Below are 17,808 nucleotides of genomic sequence, written 5' to 3' on the forward strand. Positions count from 1 at the left end.
TCTACGGCGAAGCCAAGTTTCGCAATCATTTTCGAATGGCCAGACCGCTGTTTGAACGAATCATGGACGGTGTGGTGATGCGTGATGTGTACTACCCTTGGACACATCTTGAGAGATGTTGATCCATGACCGGACAAGCTGGCAGTCTTCGTCGGTCGTGAAGTTGGAACCACGGACGGCCTTGGCTGATTCCATTTCTGAACCAACTGATTATTGACTCCATAACGCACATGATTGGACAAAATTATCCATTGATAGCATGTTATTGGCTAATTTGTCAAAACTGTATTTTACAGTCGCGACTGTAAATCTGGCCGATTTGGCGTCTCGCCGGTAAAATTTTACAGTTTCCTGTATTTTACAGTCGCCCGGTGGGGTTGTCAAAACTGTAAAATAATCCGGATAGAACTGTATAATAGCGTTTACAGTCGCACCGGTGGGGATGCTCTTAGCATCACAAATGCCAAAAGCCATGAGCAGCGCCACTTCCATGGGCTGGATTAGTCTAACAAGTGTACCTTTGACATTAATAACATGTTATGAAGTGGAAGGTCCCTTGAAGTCCATATCTGTCCCGAAGCCCAATCGCAGTGAAGACGAACATGTCAATTGTTTGTAAGTAGATGTTTCTGACGGTGACCTCGGATTTTAAATACCGAGGGTGAGGGTACATGTACATACATGAATTATCATGAAATCTGCCGATTTACTCATCGTTTGCGGACATTTGGCGGTATCGCACGTTATGTCTGCGACACAGTGAAATTCCGCCGAATTATCCCAACCGTGTTGTGCAGTAAATCGTTTGCAGACGATTTCACGGTATCGCACATCATATCGGCGACACGGTCGTCAAATTGAGCGGAGTGTATGCTACTAGTTTGACGTAATATAGCATAACGTTACACTCCAAGCAATTTGGCCGATATCATGTGCTTTCTGGACTACCCAGGATAGAAATAGGCAACAAAACTCAGTCCGCCAACGCCGTCCACTTGGTGCAAGTGCTGTCCCCCATCACCGCCGCCGCCGAACGCGCCTGTCGTATCGCTCGGCGACAAGAGGTGCGAGCCGAGGTTACACGTCTCGTGGGGTAACTCCGCCCTCGCCAAGTTGCAGCTGACGGCGACGACCGCAATGGTTGGAACTGTAGTACCAACATCCACTCGAAGCAACGAGGGGAATCCCCCATGGCACAGCGGGTGCAGGGAGAAGGGGGTGCCGTCGAGCGTCAAGATCGATTCCTCGACTAGAACGTGGCCAGCTGGACAGCCCCCCCAACTTCTCCACCCGAATGAGTGGAACCCTAACGTTACGAACTTGAAGTCCAAGACGCATCCGCTTCTGTTTAAGCTCGTCGATCGATTTGGCGGCACGAGATGCGTAGCTCGTAACTTGTAGCCATGTATTTAACTAACAATTCATGGTTTTCATTTGCAACAGTCAATGAATGGGTCACATGTGTCATAGTCAGCTGTTGGGGTCACTGCAGCAGTTGGAGGGGAGTGCATGGCGCAGCTCACTCCACGAATATAACTCAATGACTAACATATCTGAAGAAGGTGGAGAGATGGCTGTACACTCATAATGTGCGGGCTCCTGCTGAGCCAGTGACGTGTTCGTCATAAAACCACTGTCATTGTGTTCTGGAGGCATAGGAAATACTGTCCGGTCTACACTTCTCAGTAGGTACTTGTTTTCCTAATTCGCACAGTGTCAAGTGTACTACTGCAGTCTAAGTGGGCTTCGTGGCTTGTTATGTGTCCATGTATGATGTGCTAGACGCATCAAAGCACGCCAGGGCGCCACGTGGTACACGGTGATTGGTGCATCGCGTCTCCAAGGTACTCCTAATTCACAAGTCTTGCCGAATTCGAGCTGAAAAATAGGTAGAACCACGACTGCCGTTGTTAGACGAACAAGGCCAACAAGGGCACAACAAGATACGGATTTTAACACATGTTAACGAGCCAGCCCATTCAAGGTGTCTATCTATTTGCTTGGTCACCACAGCCCCCACCCCCCCGCAGCGCCCCCCTTTCGCTTGTCCTGGATGTGCTTGACTTCGGCACTCGAAAAGTTCAACACTGTCGCAATGGCCTTTTCCATGTGTTCTTTCACCTACGTATCCCCATCGCACACACACAAGTCGATATTATAATATATATATATATATATACATGAGCATTTTCAAGTATACTAGTACCTCGTCCTGGTCTGTCGACATGTACTTGATCACAATGTTCTTCAGGTACTCGTTCGTGGTGGGCGCATGCGACGACGTTTCGAAGCCATTCAGACTGTTAGAACTACTCATACGCCGTAGCCCGGCCGTGCCGGGTATGCGACAGGTCTGCAGCTCCTTGTCCTTGAGGTCCACGACTTGCATCGCCCGTTTGCGATACAGTGCAAACTCCATCTTGAGCTTGGCCACGTCGTTCCCAGAGATGTCCACATCCAGCACATGCCGACTGCTGTCGCTCGAAGATGCCGCCATTACGACCTGCTGCTCGAGCGCCGCCTTGTCGGCCACCGCTTGCTCGTACCGCGCCCGCCACTCCATTGCGAGTACAGTCTCGCCCATCGCGCCGCTCAATTTTGCATGCTCCCGCGCTAATTTGTCGTACTTGTCTTGCAATTCCCGCTCCTAAATCATACCGACAAATAGTGTGGCGAGTCGGGGCGCCACAGGAAAAAAGCCAACGCCCAGTGGGTTTGTATAGGACGTTTCAATCATCATCATAATAATAAATAATATATACTTAATATATATACATATACATTAAATATATATACATTAAATATAAATATATATACATTATATATATACATTAAATATATATATATATATATATATATATTAAAATGGATTTAACGGTATTACGGGATCGGTACGTTGCAGGATGCAAACAAACGAACTATCACGAGTTTATCAAAAATTACAAACGGTCATATTCTATACAAAGAAAATGGATAATACTAGTAATCACTACTGGGCAATATGGTTTTAAATACGACACATATCAATATTTATTTTGCACGGACAACATATATCCTGTAGCAGAGACAGCAATGGATTTCAACAATGGCATGACGTACGCGCTCCTCAGCGGACGTCTGGAGCTGGCTGAACCGACGCACTTGGACGCGGGCGGCTTGAAGTTCCTGCTGTAGGTCCATGCCGCCAATCTGCTCGGTTTGCTTGGTCAAGGCCGAGGCGCTGATCTAAGAAGGAATGATGTACACTGCATGTCAAGAGTGTTGGTCGTACCTTGCGCAATTCGGCTTCTTTTTGTTTGCGCGTGATTTCTACATGGACGGTTGAAACGTGTGAGATAAAAGCCACCGTACCAGATCGCACGCGATACCGCCGGAATTCTTCTTGCACTCGCTCCAGCTCGTCGCTCAAGTCGAGTTTCTACGTATCGAGATGGGTTTTCGTACATATCCGAAACGAGATGTGGACATGCGGCACGAAGAAAGAGATGTAACTACAATACGGTACCATTTGAAGGACGTCGGAAGGGGGCAGACTCAAGTCGGGCACGCGTACGGGTTCGCCCGATGCCCGCCGGACATACTCGAGCAGGTCGGCTTCGTGCTGGAAGGCCAGCCACCCACACTCGGGAGGCCGCGACTCGTCGTCGTCGTCGCTCGTGTACTCGACAAGGCACCACAGCGTCGTCTGGCCAGCATGGGTGACGTGCTTGACTTTGTGCAAGATGCGCCGTGGGTCCTTGGGCCGCCCTTGCTTGGCCGCGGCCGCCTTGAGCTCCACCACCTGCTGCTTGAGGGACTCGATGGACGCGTCCTTGCTTTCGATGCTTCGCTTGGCCAAGTTCAACAGGCGCTTTAACCTCGTGTCAGACTCTTCGAGCTCCTGAATGCGCGCCTTTTGCTGGTTCACGGCATTGCCCAACCGCCCACTTCGCTCCTTCCACTTGGCAGCCTCGTCGATGGATTGGGCGGCTGTTGTCGCCGGCACTCCCTCTACCTGTGCATCCTGTGGAGACTCCTCGACGCATGGACTGCACGTCAAGTCGCCGGACACCACCGCCGCCGGTGCGCCAACGTCGTCGTCGGCCATTTTGGTGGCGTTTTTTCTGGATCGAGGTGTTTGGAAATGGTGTTTAAAACGGGTTTAAAACCGAATGTGTTTTATTCATGATAGCCCAAACCGTGCCTTGCCACGTCACTGCCACCCTAAAAGTGCCATGGAGCTCTACTACACAAGGGCATTCTGCATATTGCCGAGTGACTGGCGTCGGAAATGACCATGGCTCGTTGCTAGTAGCATAACGTTCGGTATTCCAAGCCTGGATCCCATATATACGCTGTGCCTTTATTGTCGGCGCGCATACAGTACATCATTGAGCTTGGAACTCTTCCGCCAGCGCAGAATCATCATCACTCACCAATACATTCCCCGCTGGAGCAAGGGCGAACCGTGTGCACTTTGTGAGGCTGAGTGATGTGGCTGGTGTGGGCGGCGTGCTCACAGAGGTGGCGCGACGGCTTTGCCAGTGACGATGACTTCCCATCTCACTTTTCCGAGTCGTTGTACTTCAAAATCAGATGTAAGCAACATTCAAGGCATAAACGAAGCAAGTTGAAGTTAGGTTTACTGTAGTTGAAAAGACAACAAATAATATTATATTTTAGCGTGAATATTTATCGTGCATTTCAACTTTCACCTCTTTTGAAATATTTAAGTACAGCGTACTTTAGCGAACATCGATGTCCACCCCACAGTCGCCATTCGCTGCAATTTCTATGTGAAAATTAAGTCCATATACAAGTATCTAGTATAAACGGAATATTATTGCGGCATCCATGAAACCGACCAATCACATCGCTGCAAGCCAAAGCCCACCATTTATTTACCTTCGTCACTTTGGAAAATGCCATCGTTCTTTCATCAAATCCGCGCGCGCGCTCAAAAGATCGACTCCCTCCTCTGTGTGGGCCTCGATCCACATGTGACCGAGCTGCCGGCGCCCACCGCCGCCGCGGCCGAGCGCTTCTGCTTGGACCTGATTGCTCAGACCACAGATGTCGCCGTCGCGTACAAGCCGAACGCGGCGTTCTTTGAAGTGTTTGGCGCGGAAGGGATCTCGGCCCTTGACCGCGTCATTGCCGCGATTCCGGCTGAGATTCCCGTCCTCTTGGATGCCAAGCGTGGAGACATCAGCACCACGGCTGCTGCTTATGCGTCTGCGGCATTTCACTCGGCCAAGGCGCATGCGATCACGTTGGCGCCGTACATGGGCAAAGATTCCATCGATCCGTTCATCAACATGAGCGAATACCCCGAGAAAGGCTGTTTCGTCCTCTGCAAGACATCAAATCCATCGGCGGACGACTTCCAAACGCTCACGTTGGCTGACGGGTCCTTACTGTACGAATCCGTCGCGAAGAAGGCCCTTGCATGGAACACCCATGTACGTACGAGGACTTCATTCCCAACGGAACGTCGTCATCCACTTGAATCTGATGTTTCTGATGCTTGGATGGGTGTAGGACAACATCGGTCTTGTCGTCGGCGCCACGGACGTTGCCGCCCTCCGCAACGTCCGTCGACTCGTCCCAGACATGTGGCTTCTGGCCCCAGGCCTCGGCGCGCAAGGCGGCAACCTCCAGGATGCCGTGCTCGCGGGTCTGTCGGAAGACGGCTTTGGGTTGCTCCTCCCTGTGTCTCGCGGCATTTCCAAGGCGTCGAACCCCCGCGAAGCTGCCCACGCCCTCCGCGATGCCATCAACGTCGTCCGCGCGACCAAGCGGCAGCACGTCCAGACGCAGTTTCTCCGCTTCTGCCTCGACTGTTCCGTGCTCAAGCTCGGGTCGTTCACGTTGAAGTCGGGTCGTCAAAGCCCGTACTTTTTCAACGCCGGGCTCTTCAAGACTGGCCGCATGCTCCGCGAACTTGGCCGATTCTACGCGAAAACCATCCATGTCCGTCACCTATTCTCGGCTCTATCATCTATTATCTGCTCTATCATCTATTCTCGGCTATATCATCTATTATCTGATCTATCATCTATTATCGGCTCTATCATCTATTATCGGCTCTATCCACGTCTTCTATTTTTCATTTATTTTTTTCTTTCATCTTTTCCCGACGCCGTCGCATATATAGTTCATGTCTCTCCGTTTTCATGTGGACCAACTGTATTGTAATTGGATAATTGTACGGCTGTTTTGATTAAAACGTGATGCGTCCTGCTCGTAAATATGAAGTTTAAGTTTCATAATTGCCTTATAAAGTCATGTTTCGTGTGGTTAAATCCCGTAGCACCGTGTCGCATGTACAGTTTGTACTCATTGTTCACGATTAGGCGAGCGGCATCGCATTCGACGTGTTGTTTGGCCCAGCGTACAAGGGTATCACACTGGCGGCGGCCGTGGCCATCGCGTACGATGAGCTGTACGGCGTGGACCTGCCATTCACGTTCAACCGGAAGGAAGCCAAGGATCATGGCGAAGGCGGCGTGCTGGTCGGCGCCGACGTTGCTGGAAAGCGGTATTTTGTGCATATTTTCACCAAAAGTTGGACTTGAGATGGTCATTTCGCCAAATATGTGATGGGGTGGTATTTTTAATCTTGTACACACTATGCTATACAACGAGTAGTATATATATATATATATATGTGGTTTTGAGGAGGGGTCAAAGTTCGTTTGGGGGATTGGCAGAAATTCGACATGACGTGATATTTGATTGGCTCAGGCGGTTCTGGAATCGTGATTTGATTGGCTCAGGCTGTTCTGGAATCGATGTTCTCCTACTATTAGATCTGCTGTGACGACTCCAGCTTGGAATCGATTGAGCAATAAATACCGTACCTCGTTGTTGTCTATGATGGAGAATGATACTGATGGGGTTGTTGTTAGGGTGCTCCTGATTGATGACGTGATCACCGCGGGCACGGCTATCACCGAAGCCATGCATATCTTGACGGCGGCCAAGGCGAATGTGGTGGGCGTGGTGATTTCGCTAGACCGCCAGGAGAAGGCGTCGGTCACGGACTCGCGGTCGGCCATTCAGGTCGTGGAAGCGTCGTTTCAGATCCCGGTCGTGTCAATTGCAAACCTCAACAGCTTGGTACGCCTTCTCGAAGAGGATGACCAAGGCGCGTCGTCCAGCGGGTTGAGCGCCGACGACCGCCAGACATATGTGACAACGATCAAACAGTATCGCGCCGACTATGGCGTCCAAGGCTAGAAGAAATACTAACTACTCACGTCGTCAACGAATCCAATAAAAAAAGATGCTCAAACCAAGTGTATTGGTTGGCTCGAAATATGGCTTATAACATATAAATGTACTACCGGTAGTAGGTATAAATCTCAATTTCCCCACCCATGAGATTTATTCCGATTCACACACTCAGGCCGCCGCACCGGACTACACGTAAAAGCGGCACCAAATGAATCCCACATGACGACTATCCCATTCAATCAAACGTTACAGTAGAAATCTATCATGTCGATGCGCATGCCGCAGTTCGACGCCGCGAATGATCTCACTAGTCTAAAACACACCCTTGAGCTTATCGATTAGCGAATAAGTCCTACAGTATTATACAACTTTTGGGGGTCAGATTTATGTTTGGATCTATTCAACTATAAATCTGACCCCTATAAAATGTTGAGCAATAAGTCGGGGGTGGTCCTATCTAAGTATCTAAGGGTTATCCGTATAAATCGGAGGCACAATTCAATTTGCACTTTGGGCAACACACAAGTAGCGTAACGAAACTCTTGCTTGCTGCTGTCGCCAGCACCACTGACGATATGGAGAACCACGACAGGAACGTCCTTGACGTTAATCGAAACGGGGCCCCCGTCGGACAGTAAGGACTGCCAACCTCCGCACGACTGCCGGGGGGGGCTCTGAACGCCCCCCACTGCCGCCCGTTGCGCTGTGGAAGGAAAGTCAGGCTTTGTTGCTCTTGGCGCCCACTACAAAAGTGGCGCGTCGGTCAACGAACGGATGTCGGTGGTGTCTGCCACGTCGCACCCTAGCTACACCAGGACGCGCTCGTCGGCTTTGGCGTGGCCATCCTCCAGCTGAGCTGGGCGTCCAAGTTTACCCTGACTCCTCTCGCCAAAGTCGCAGTGGCTGCGCAGACGAGCGTCAATGTGTTGGAGTGGGCTCAAGGGATAAAATGATATTGTCGTCAACGCCGAGTGCCAAGCCAAATACTAACAACTTTCATGGCTGGACGACCAGTCGCTGCCACCCATTTGTGTACTGGGGGAGGACGTTGGCCAAGCGACTTGCTTTGAAGTACGTTGGGAAACCACGTCGGTGGGTTTCGCATTGGTGGGGGAGCCAAGGGGTTCCATGACGTGAATGGCCACGTGTCGGATGATCTTCCGGACAATCATCGACCAAGCGTCCAATGGCCACCTTGGTGGAGTCTACAACAATAAAGTTTGCTCCGATCGCCCAGAGTCTATAACGTTCTAATGAGACTCGTTATGTGTGTACCATGGTTATAATGCTATGATCTACAAGAGTTTTCACAGAACATTTGCAATATATTGTTATCACAGTTTGTTTCTTGGGAATATAAGCGGTACATGAATGATTTGCCTGTGAATATACACACGTGCATAACGTTAAAGTGCATGCGCAGTTAGTTGGGTGTTGTATACGACGAAACCCGCAGTTACAATTGGCAGTTTCAAACCGCAACCTGAAACTGCTCGCGACGTTGAGCTGGTCAAAACTAGGAACATATGGCCCGCCCCAAGGCCGAATACGTGCACAAGTACGGCGACGATCCCATGACAACACTTGAGTATCTATTCCCATGTAGAGAAGTATCGTGCGACCAAGTGCTCAACGAAGTGCTGAGTGCGAACGAAGAGCCCGACGATTCCGAGCTCACGTTGCTCAGTACGGCACTCACCTTTCACAACAACCGATGAACCCTCCAACTTAACTATCTAACTACCTATCTAGCGGTGGCGCGGCGGGCGAAGGAGCGCTTGTACGTGCAGCAGCAGTTCCAGAAATGCCAAGAGCAAGTGAGCATGGACCCAAACTTGCTCTTTTTCAATGGTAGACCACCAACCTACCTACCTCCATGTCTCTCTCTCTCGTGTTGTCGTAAACCCAGTGGGGGGTTGTAGAGCCATATGAAAGCCAATACATGGCGTTCATGAACGCCGTGAATCAATTCCGCGTGCGGTTGTGCTTTTCCATCGGCGCCGCGTCCTGTGGTCTGCTCTATTGGCAGGAAGCGTTTGTTTTAAACGCGTTCGAAACGCCTGACCCCCGCGGTACCGCCGCGTTGTACGGGCTGAGCTTTGGGCTCATCGTACCCACGTTTACCTTTGGCGTGCTCATGACATTTGTGCCGTGGGGCCGCACTCGCCTCGAAAGGTACCCACGCGTGGTAGTACTAGTCGACTTTCTGGTACTACGAGCAATCCGTGCTAAAAAATTGGGGAAATAGCATTGCGTCGTGCGTGTACGTGCTCGTGTCGATGGCGTTCATAGCGAAAAAGTGCGTCCAACAGGCCAAGGGGCCCATCTACCCCCTCGTGATCTTGCTCATTCCGCTCTTCAACGTCACGCGCATGCGGTTCGCGTACTCGGCCGTCGTGGGGGTGCTCATCGTCGTCGTGTTCTTCGTCGTGCAGCTCGCCGCCGGGCCCGATGCCACGTCGTCGATTGTGTTTACGACCCTCAATTACTCGATGAGTGTCATTGGGGGCTTGGTGTCGAGCTACCAAAAGGTCTGACAGCGTTGACGACTTTTTGTGTCTTGACATATATATATGTGTGTGTGTATATGCTATGGTAGGAACTGCTTAAACGTCGCAACTTTACACTCGGGCTTAACTTTTCAGGTCCTTCATGACAACACTGTGGTGGAAACGATGACGTTGAGGATAGGCACGGATGACGACGCGTCGTCACGCATCCACAATCCATATTATGCCAAAGAAGTCGTGTGCTATCGATGGACGCAGGCCTTCCGCCACGCCGACTTGGAGCGGTACGAGCCATATATTGATTTTATATATGTCCAAACGTCCCACTATTATTGTTTTATATTTCCAAGAACCCACTATTCCACAAATTTACCCTTGATTTGACTATAACAGTTCGATTCACTTTGCCTTGACTGGTATATACATTTTCCACGTCTATTTTAGGCGATTCTATCGGTATTGGTACCTCCTGGACGGCAACCCGTATGAAAACCCGAACGCCGGCATCCTCCACGCCGACATATATTTGAGTTGGCGCTTTGCTGTGGCTGGTACGTTGTGTTGTTCCGATGGCTGTAAAAAATATATATTATATATAAATATTTTGCCGCATGGGGACGTTTGCTTTGTGCGATGATCGATTCGTTTTGCATATATCGAAGAATGACATCGAGGTTTCATGTATACCCTAATACATACGTGGGTTGTGGTTGGTGTATGTATAGGCATGTGCTTGAACCAGGTGGTACTTGTGCTCCAAGACGTAATCAACCTGTACAAGACCCCGACGCATTTCGTCGCGCTGGGGTTTCGCGTCGGATGCATCGTCCCCGCCTACATGATCCTCTTTGGCTGCATGTACTACTTTTGCCGAGCGTACGCCAAGGGGTGGATGGTGTCGCGGGTGGTCGCATCGTCCTCCAAGCGCCAGATGTCGTCCGTCCAGCCCGACAGCAACGACAGGACCACCACCACTCACATTGTCGTGCGTTCCAAAACCATGGTACGTCGCACGCATTGTACTTGTTGAACGTACGAAACAACCTCGTGTGGATGTTTGTGACTTATATTATTTGATTGTGATCTTGGGGTAATTTGCAGCTTCACCGGCATGCAAGCCAGGCGGTGACCAGAGTCCGCGACGACCTCGTGGGGGTGCACCACGGTTACACGCACACGATGCAGGCCATCACGGCCGTGGTGATCCTGTTTCACGTGTACTTGACAGGTACTACTTGGAAAGTTCATTGCTTGTTCTCAACATACTAGTATGGGCAAAACAAACTGGAGCACTTTGCACCTACGATATATCGAGAACAAATGCGGGCTTGAAATGTATATAATGTATATATATATATGATGTGGCAATTTCATGTGTTTCTTGATTGAATATATATATGAATATTGATAAATAAATATATATTACGTGGCACTCTCTCGTGTGTGGTAGGGACGTTGGTGTACGTGATCGCAGTCAACATTGGCGTCATGAGCGTCTACTTTATGGGTTTTCTCAACGCAACACTGGTGGCCCATCGGTCCAGTTTTCGCCTGCGGTAACTTCACCATACTGTACCCAACCGCCAATCATACACCGTTCAAAAATGAGATACCGTTACAGTGTATCTGTTGAAAAATGATATATATCAATCAGTGTACAAATGATTCTACATGTTTACGGTAGGTTCATGTACTCGTCCATGTTGACGATGGTCGCGTGCTTGGCGTTCCTGTTTGGCACGCGCAACGTGCTGTCGAGGCAAACTCATTTGGAGTACATGTGTTACCTCGGGGTGGTGCAAATCCTCGGCATGATCGTGTCGTACGAGGAAGAGAATCTACGGCGGTGCGTGTTCGCTGGATACGGTATACATGTATGCATTCATGGGGTTGGTAGGTCGTTCTTCATCAAAAAGTCACTGCGGGCGCTGGAATTCAAAGCGTGGCTGGCGTCGTTGACGCGCGTGCAGTCGTGGGTTCGCGCGCGTATGGTGCGGAAAGCAAACGACGCGCGCCACCGCCTCAAACCACCTCCCCTTGTCCCTCCTGCTTCCATCATTGTCGCCAACGGCCATGACGTGGCAAGACGCACAGGGTCCACTCGGGTGACTCCCCTAGCCAAGTTTTCGCTCACCGTGCCCCTCGCCGATATTGACATTAACAAAAACCTAAGGGACCTCCAAGGCAAACTCGCAGATATTGACATCAACAAGAACCTGAGGGACCTTCAAGGGAAGCTGGCAGATGTGGACATCAACAAGAACCTAAGAGACCTTCAAGGGAAGCTGGCAGATGTGGACCTGAACAAAAACCTGAGGGACCTCCAAGGCCGTCTGAACAAGAACAACGAAGTCGTGACCAGCGCGTCGTCGCGCATGTCCAAAGCCGGGCGGTTCGGCTTGTACTCGACGTGTGTGAGTGTACTCATTGCGTTTGGCCAAGTCATGTTCTTCCTCGCCAAGCAAAAGTAACACATACACCTGAACGCCGGGGCTGTGACGTGGCAGCACCACCGTGGCCTTCGCCCCCTACTTTAGACACTCAATCCAACGAGAAAGCACACACACCGATGTTATTACCATGAAGACTGTATCATGATTAGCTCCTTGTTCTCATACAGTGTAGCGCCTCCGTATGACTCTTCATACTACACATAGAGAGAACTACAACTGTAACGTTAGCAAGAGCTTGTCGGACTTTGGTACAGCAAGAGCAACACCGTCGATCACGGCAAGCCCACGCTCGTGGCAGCGTCCTAATATTTTTGGTGCAATTCCCGCCTTTGCACACACACCATAATCGTCGAAATGCTGTGTGTATTCATACATACGTGTATACATGCAGCGGGTACCGGCCCAGTGCGAACAAGTTGGGTCCAAACGCCGTGGACGAAACCGCTTTGAATCGGTGGCAGACCCACCAAAACCCGAAAATAGCCAGCTCGCGGTTGATTTTGCCGCCGCCTCTCAAGTAGCATGACCAAAGTGTATGCGCTTGGCAATCCTGGCCCCGTGCACAAGTACTGTACTGTACACACATCAAGCTGACGACACATCCACACAGGACAAACGGTGGCTTGTCGTAGGGCCGTGACGTGGCAGGCTGCACTGGACGAAATCTACGATGCCAACCACGACAAGCACGACGATACCCTTACGTTTACCAGTACGTCGTTCGTAGCCAAGCAGCATAACCTGCATAGTTGCCACCCATCGCGATACATTGTCGTCAACCACATTCGCTAGTGGCCATCCGCAAACTACAAGAACGCGTGTTTGTGCAAAAGCAATTTGAACTGTGCATGGCCAGCGTGAAAATGGACCCGAACTTGCTCTTCTTTGAAGGTACTGTACTGTACGTCGTCGCACATATCTGTCACATGTGGAGGACACTTCGTTAACCCTTCGGTCCTTGGCAGAGCCCCACGAGCATCAGTACGTGGCGTTTATGAACGAAATCAACCGCCGTCGGGTCCAAGTGTGTTTTTCCATTGGCGCCATCGCGTGCGCCTACTACTTTTACTACGAAGTGCGCTTCCTGGATGCGTACCGAATAGCGGGTAGCGACGACGACGGCGACATCCACAACGGCATCTCAGGGCCGAGTGAGCTTGTGCTGTACTGGCTCAGCTTTGGGCTGATTGTGCCCACGTTTGGCTTGGGGGTGGTCGCTACGTTTGTGCCATGGGGGCGCCGCCGGCTCGAGAGGTACGCTCCTCATGGACAGTCATGGCTAAACAACTTGCTCGCAGCATCGTCACATGTGTATACCTGGTGGTCGCCGTGGCACTCATTGCGAAAAAGTGCGTGCAGCAAGCCAAGGGCCCGATCTACGCGCTCGTGATCCTGCTCATTCCGCTGTTCAATGTCACGCGCATGCGGTTCGCGTACTCGGCCGTCGTGGGCTGGGCTATTGTGGTCACGTATTCCGTCGTGGAGATCGCCGCCGGCCCCGACACAGCATCCAAGACGGTGTTCACGACGCTCAATTACTCGATGAGTGTCGTCGCGGGCATGGTGTCGAGTTATCAAAAGGTATACTACCGTCGTAGCTATGATGTCTTAGAGTTGGGGGGTTGAATTAGGGAGAAACCCATTACCAACCCACTACCTGAATTCAGTCATCATCTATCACTCGTGTTGATGGTATTGTAGGAGCTGCTCAAGCGACGCAACTTTGTGCTCGGGCTCAATTACTCCGGTACTACTAGTAGTAGTACTACTACTACATTTGTCCGGTGGCTCATGTCGTGCGGCTCTTCGTAGGCAGCCCCGACGACGCGTCGTCGCGTATTCACAGCCCGTACTACGCCAAGGAAGCGCTGTGCAATCCATTCTCGCAATCGTTCAAGCATGCCGACCTCGAACGGTGCTGCTTGTCGTGCTCGTCCTTGTAGTGTGCTTATGATCTCACAGGAGGTTTTATCGGTTCTGGTACCTCCTCGATGCCAACTCGTACGAGAGTGTCAACGCTGGCATCCTGCACCGCAATGCCTATATATCGTGGCGATATCCTCTCGCAGGTAGCCCCCCACTCCATGCACTCAATGGTTATGACTACGACGAACTTCATTGCGCTGTTCACGACAGGGGTGTGCCTGAACCAAGGGGTGCTGCTCCTCCAAGACGTGACCAACTTGTACGGGACGCCGACGCAGCTCGTGGCGCTCACATGTCGGCTGGGCTGCGTCATCCCTGCCTACATGTGTCTGTTTGCGTCCATGTACTACTTGAGCCGGACGTACACGACCAAGTGGGTCGAGTCGGGTCGCATCAAGGCGTCGCCGACTCTGTGCATGACAACGGCTCACCAGGCGCGGCACAGCCGCCGCCAGTCGCCGCCGTCCGTCTTCGGTGTGGTTAGGGTACGGACGTATCCGGATATCCGACGCGGCCACCTGACGGTGTTGGCATAGAAGCGCGTAAAGGCCGCGACCACTAGCGTCGCCAAGGCGGCTCAGCAGCGCATCCTCAACATGCGCGCCGGCTACACCCACACAATGCAGTTCATCACGTTCGTCGTGGTGTTTATTCACATTGGCCTGCTTGGTACCGGTGTTTCTGTTTTGCTTGTCGTGACATACAAACTGTGCGATGGACAAGTAGTTATGTGCTAACGTTCGTTGTGTTGTGGGTGTATGTATGTAGGCACCCTCGTGTACGTGATCGCGCTGCAGTTTGGCCGGCGGGACATTTACTCGGTGTACTTTCAAGGACTGTTAAACGCGACAATGTTGGCACACCGGTCGAGTTTTCGCCTGAGGTGCGTGGGGTCTAGCTGGACAATGACGATTCATTTTTGATGTCGTATTGTGCATTTCACCCAAGTTTTGACTTGTGATTTGGCCAAATGGCATTCGAATCAAATTGACCTAGTTTAAGCTTGTGCAAACTATACTTTACACAGGTACGATGATATATTTAGTTTTGCGAAAGAACTGGGCTGAATCAAACGTTTGGATTGGCAGAAATTCGACAAGACGTGATTTGATTGGAGCTTAGGTTGTTCTTTAATCCATTCTAGTTTCGAATCGATTTTTTGACAAGATCTCATGGTTATCTATTATTGGGCACGTTTTTCGTGTTTGTATTCAATGCGTCGAACAGGTTTGTGTTGTCGGCGTCGGTGACCGTGCTCACGTGCTTGATCTTTCTGCTCGCTGCCCAAACTGTCCTGCCTCGCCGTGTGCATCTAGAATACTCGGCCTACCTTTGCGTGGTGCAGATGCTCGGCATGATTGTGTCGTATGAAGAAGAAAACTTGCGACGGTACAGTACTGTTTACCCCCCCACCCCCTTCAATCTATAAAATTGGCAAACATTCCCCTTCACTTTGGACGAGCGTATGTAGGTCATTTTTTATCAAAAAGTCGCTGCGGGCCCTCGAGTTTGGTGCGAATTTTCGTGTCCGTGTGTGTGTGTCGGCGTGGATTCGATCCAGAATGCTACAGCTTGCAATACGGGCAAAGTCGGGAAGCCATGACGTCGGGAGGGGGGATAGTAGCGAGCACAATCGAGGAACCCAGGGCACTACGACCATTCCCACGACCGACGTCCTGGCCGACAAGAACCTAAGGGACCTCCAAACCCGCCTCAATCGAAAGCACGTCGTGATCACCAACATCCGCCCCCGGTTCAGCCAAGCGTCCAAATATGCTGTCTACACCACGTGCGGCAATCTGTGTGTGGCCCTCTGCCAGGCCATTTACTACCTTGTCGCAGAAAAATAAGACGCTCCGTTTTCGCTGTCGTACATTGTGGGCAACATGAATATCGACTTCAATGTACGGCTTGTAGATAGATATATACAAGTAGATGTACAGGCCGCGAGATCACCTTGACGTGACCTTGTACTGAGGGGACTACAGAGACTGACGCGGAGCACGCCGAGCGGCTCGACGCCACGACACAAGACTACGAACACCTTGGAGAAGTTCTAAAGGTTGCATATATTTATAGTTCCAAGCAGTGTACTACCGGACGTAGGGCACCAGTCATCGGCAAAGACACCAGTCATCCGCACTGTTCTAAGCCAATAGAAATGCCTGAATAACTCTTATTGGTCAAAATGTAGTTCTTCAAGAATTAGTGCCCCTTATAAATTAGAGGTTGGACCTGTCAATTTTGTGTTGATCATACAGAAATCGCTACTGTAGCAGTTAATACCCATTCTAAACACATATTCCTTTGATATCTAATATGATGACAGCATCCCACGAACTAGAGCGTGGAGGATTCAATACATTACACAAGTCTAAAACGTGTGCCGATGACTGGTGCCCTACAAAAAACGCTACTTTTGAAAATCCTTACTGCACGTGTTTACTATTGAAATTGATATCCTTTAAACCTCAATTCATGAGCTGAATCTTGCGGTTATTTTGATATTTGTATCACTTCAATATGTGTTGTAGTCAACGAGAAATGGACGAACAAAGTAAGCAATGAACGATGCTGATGACTGGTGCCCCACGTTAGTATATAAGAGTATTAGACACTTAGTTTATGCGAAGCGGGCGCATCTTAATACAGTGTTAGTAAGTTAGTCTGACTGGCTTGGTGTGTAACGAACGTTACCTCGACGCAGCATACGCGGCAGAGGAGATTGCACCAATCAGATGCAATATGTACTTAATTTACCCCAATTGAACCAATAAAAGTCGTACCTGACAAATGTTACGTACTTCGAAGTACGTACTAATAATAGTTCCAAGTAGTTAGCAAAATGAAAAATTGGTTCCAAGTACAGTTTCCTACGTTTTTACCTATTTTTACGCAACTCACTACAGTACTCCCTCGCGATAGTGAACCCACTTAAACATTATATCCCACAAAACCTAATAACATTTTTGAGGTAATCAGCAATAACATTGTAGAGGCGTTTCAAAATTCAAAACAAACACAAACCACCTGCCGAACAAATGTCGTCACCAGCGTCGAGGATCGGGCTGACAATTGAGCAGACGAAGACTATAGTGGAATATGGCATGTCAAAGGAATTGAGTTGCGCCAATGGGTTAAGTCAACCATGCCAGTGTGGCTCAACTCCATGGTGGACGTCGAGGGCATACACCCGACACATAAATCCAAGCAGCAACCCCGCACACCAAAGCTAGAAGCCAAACTATTTGTCAAGAAGGGGCACTTTGGCCGTTCTTGCTTTGGCCTTTTTCGCCGAGGTTCGGTCACTTACGGATAATATCCGGCCATCCGGAATTATCCGGTGTTCTCTTTCTGTAGAAACCGGACTGTTTATGCCCAATCATAGGTCAGCTAAACAGTCCGTTAATAATCATCTTTAGTTTTGCCCTCGACCACACAAGTGTTCTTCGTCGTCGTTCCTCCCCAGTGCTACCTCTTTATCGTCCCTCTTGACACTATTTAAATGTTCTAAGACGTGCTTTATTGTAAGCTACTTAGTGTACATATGAGGAAATATAGCCTACCCCTGGGCCAAATTACGAATTTCGATTGGCTGTTGAAAGGGGGCGTTCGCCCTGATCTTCTTGATATTTCACAGTTACAGTGTAATGAAGCGATTTGTCTATAAATACAACAACCACTTAAAATAGTCGCACCCA

At 50.1% G+C, this 17,808-nt stretch overlaps 6 protein-coding genes across 9 annotated transcripts; 4 read left to right on the forward strand and 2 right to left on the reverse strand.

Moving 5' to 3' along the window:
- Positions 1-944: 944 nt before the first annotated feature.
- H257_09283 (hypothetical protein) lies at positions 945-1,338 on the reverse strand (the record flags this gene model as incomplete). The annotated part of the gene is made up of 2 exons (XM_009835451.1): positions 945-1,264; positions 1,317-1,338. The coding sequence occupies 2 exons, from the start codon at positions 1,336-1,338 to the stop codon at positions 945-947; spliced, it is 342 nt and encodes a 113-aa protein (XP_009833753.1).
- Positions 1,339-1,932: 594 nt separating this feature from the next.
- Positions 1,933-4,104, reverse strand: H257_09284. 2 transcript variants are annotated; one of them, XM_009835452.1, is made up of 6 exons: positions 3,506-4,104; positions 3,352-3,418; positions 3,272-3,309; positions 3,100-3,225; positions 2,207-2,647; positions 1,933-2,121 (listed from the first exon to the last, which is right to left on the reverse strand). In XM_009835452.1, the coding sequence occupies exons 1-6, from the start codon at positions 4,085-4,087 to the stop codon at positions 2,005-2,007; spliced, it is 1,371 nt and encodes a 456-aa protein (XP_009833754.1). In that variant the 5' UTR covers positions 4,088-4,104; the 3' UTR covers positions 1,933-2,004. The 2 variants fall into 2 exon arrangements, with proteins under 2 accessions (XP_009833754.1, XP_009833755.1); XM_009835453.1 differs by having other exon boundaries at positions 3,272-3,418.
- Positions 4,105-4,894: 790 nt separating this feature from the next.
- On the forward strand, positions 4,895-7,350 carry H257_09285. 2 transcript variants are annotated; one of them, XM_009835455.1, is made up of 4 exons: positions 4,895-5,441; positions 5,521-5,952; positions 6,336-6,520; positions 6,891-7,350. In XM_009835455.1, the coding sequence occupies exons 1-4, from the start codon at positions 4,902-4,904 to the stop codon at positions 7,219-7,221; spliced, it is 1,488 nt and encodes a 495-aa protein (XP_009833757.1). In that variant the 5' UTR covers positions 4,895-4,901; the 3' UTR covers positions 7,222-7,350. The 2 variants fall into 2 exon arrangements, with proteins under 2 accessions (XP_009833757.1, XP_009833756.1); XM_009835454.1 differs by having other exon boundaries at positions 6,336-7,350.
- A 1,351-nt stretch (positions 7,351-8,701) lies between these two features.
- H257_09286 lies at positions 8,702-12,314 on the forward strand. 2 transcript variants are annotated; one of them, XM_009835457.1, is made up of 13 exons: positions 8,702-8,776; positions 8,825-8,904; positions 8,971-9,069; positions 9,141-9,393; positions 9,467-9,749; positions 9,818-9,863; positions 9,910-10,012; positions 10,173-10,279; positions 10,454-10,731; positions 10,830-10,956; positions 11,179-11,284; positions 11,413-11,574; positions 11,626-12,314. In XM_009835457.1, exons 1-13 carry the CDS (start codon positions 8,745-8,747, stop codon positions 12,197-12,199), a joined length of 2,250 nt encoding a protein of 749 aa, XP_009833759.1. In that variant the 5' UTR covers positions 8,702-8,744; the 3' UTR covers positions 12,200-12,314. The 2 variants fall into 2 exon arrangements, with proteins under 2 accessions (XP_009833759.1, XP_009833758.1); XM_009835456.1 differs by lacking the exons at positions 8,702-8,776; positions 8,825-8,904; positions 8,971-9,069 and having other exon boundaries at positions 9,100-9,393; positions 11,626-12,199.
- A 389-nt stretch (positions 12,315-12,703) lies between these two features.
- H257_09287 (hypothetical protein) lies at positions 12,704-14,124 on the forward strand (the record flags this gene model as incomplete). Its single annotated transcript, XM_009835458.1, has 7 exons — positions 12,704-12,747; positions 12,814-12,893; positions 12,974-13,072; positions 13,147-13,435; positions 13,480-13,762; positions 13,883-13,928; positions 13,994-14,124. 7 exons carry the CDS (start codon positions 12,704-12,706, stop codon positions 14,122-14,124), a joined length of 972 nt encoding a protein of 323 aa, XP_009833760.1.
- A 48-nt stretch (positions 14,125-14,172) lies between these two features.
- Positions 14,173-15,957, forward strand: H257_09288 (hypothetical protein; the record flags this gene model as incomplete). Its single annotated transcript, XM_009835459.1, has 5 exons — positions 14,173-14,592; positions 14,644-14,776; positions 14,876-14,990; positions 15,335-15,496; positions 15,579-15,957. 5 exons carry the CDS (start codon positions 14,173-14,175, stop codon positions 15,955-15,957), a joined length of 1,209 nt encoding a protein of 402 aa, XP_009833761.1.
- Positions 15,958-17,808: the final 1,851 nt, after the last annotated feature.

The sequence above is a fragment of the Aphanomyces astaci genome (genome assembly GCF_000520075.1).
Source record: "Aphanomyces astaci strain APO3 unplaced genomic scaffold supercont1.22, whole genome shotgun sequence".
NCBI classification, from domain to species: domain Eukaryota; phylum Oomycota; class Saprolegniomycetes; order Saprolegniales; family Verrucalvaceae; genus Aphanomyces; species Aphanomyces astaci.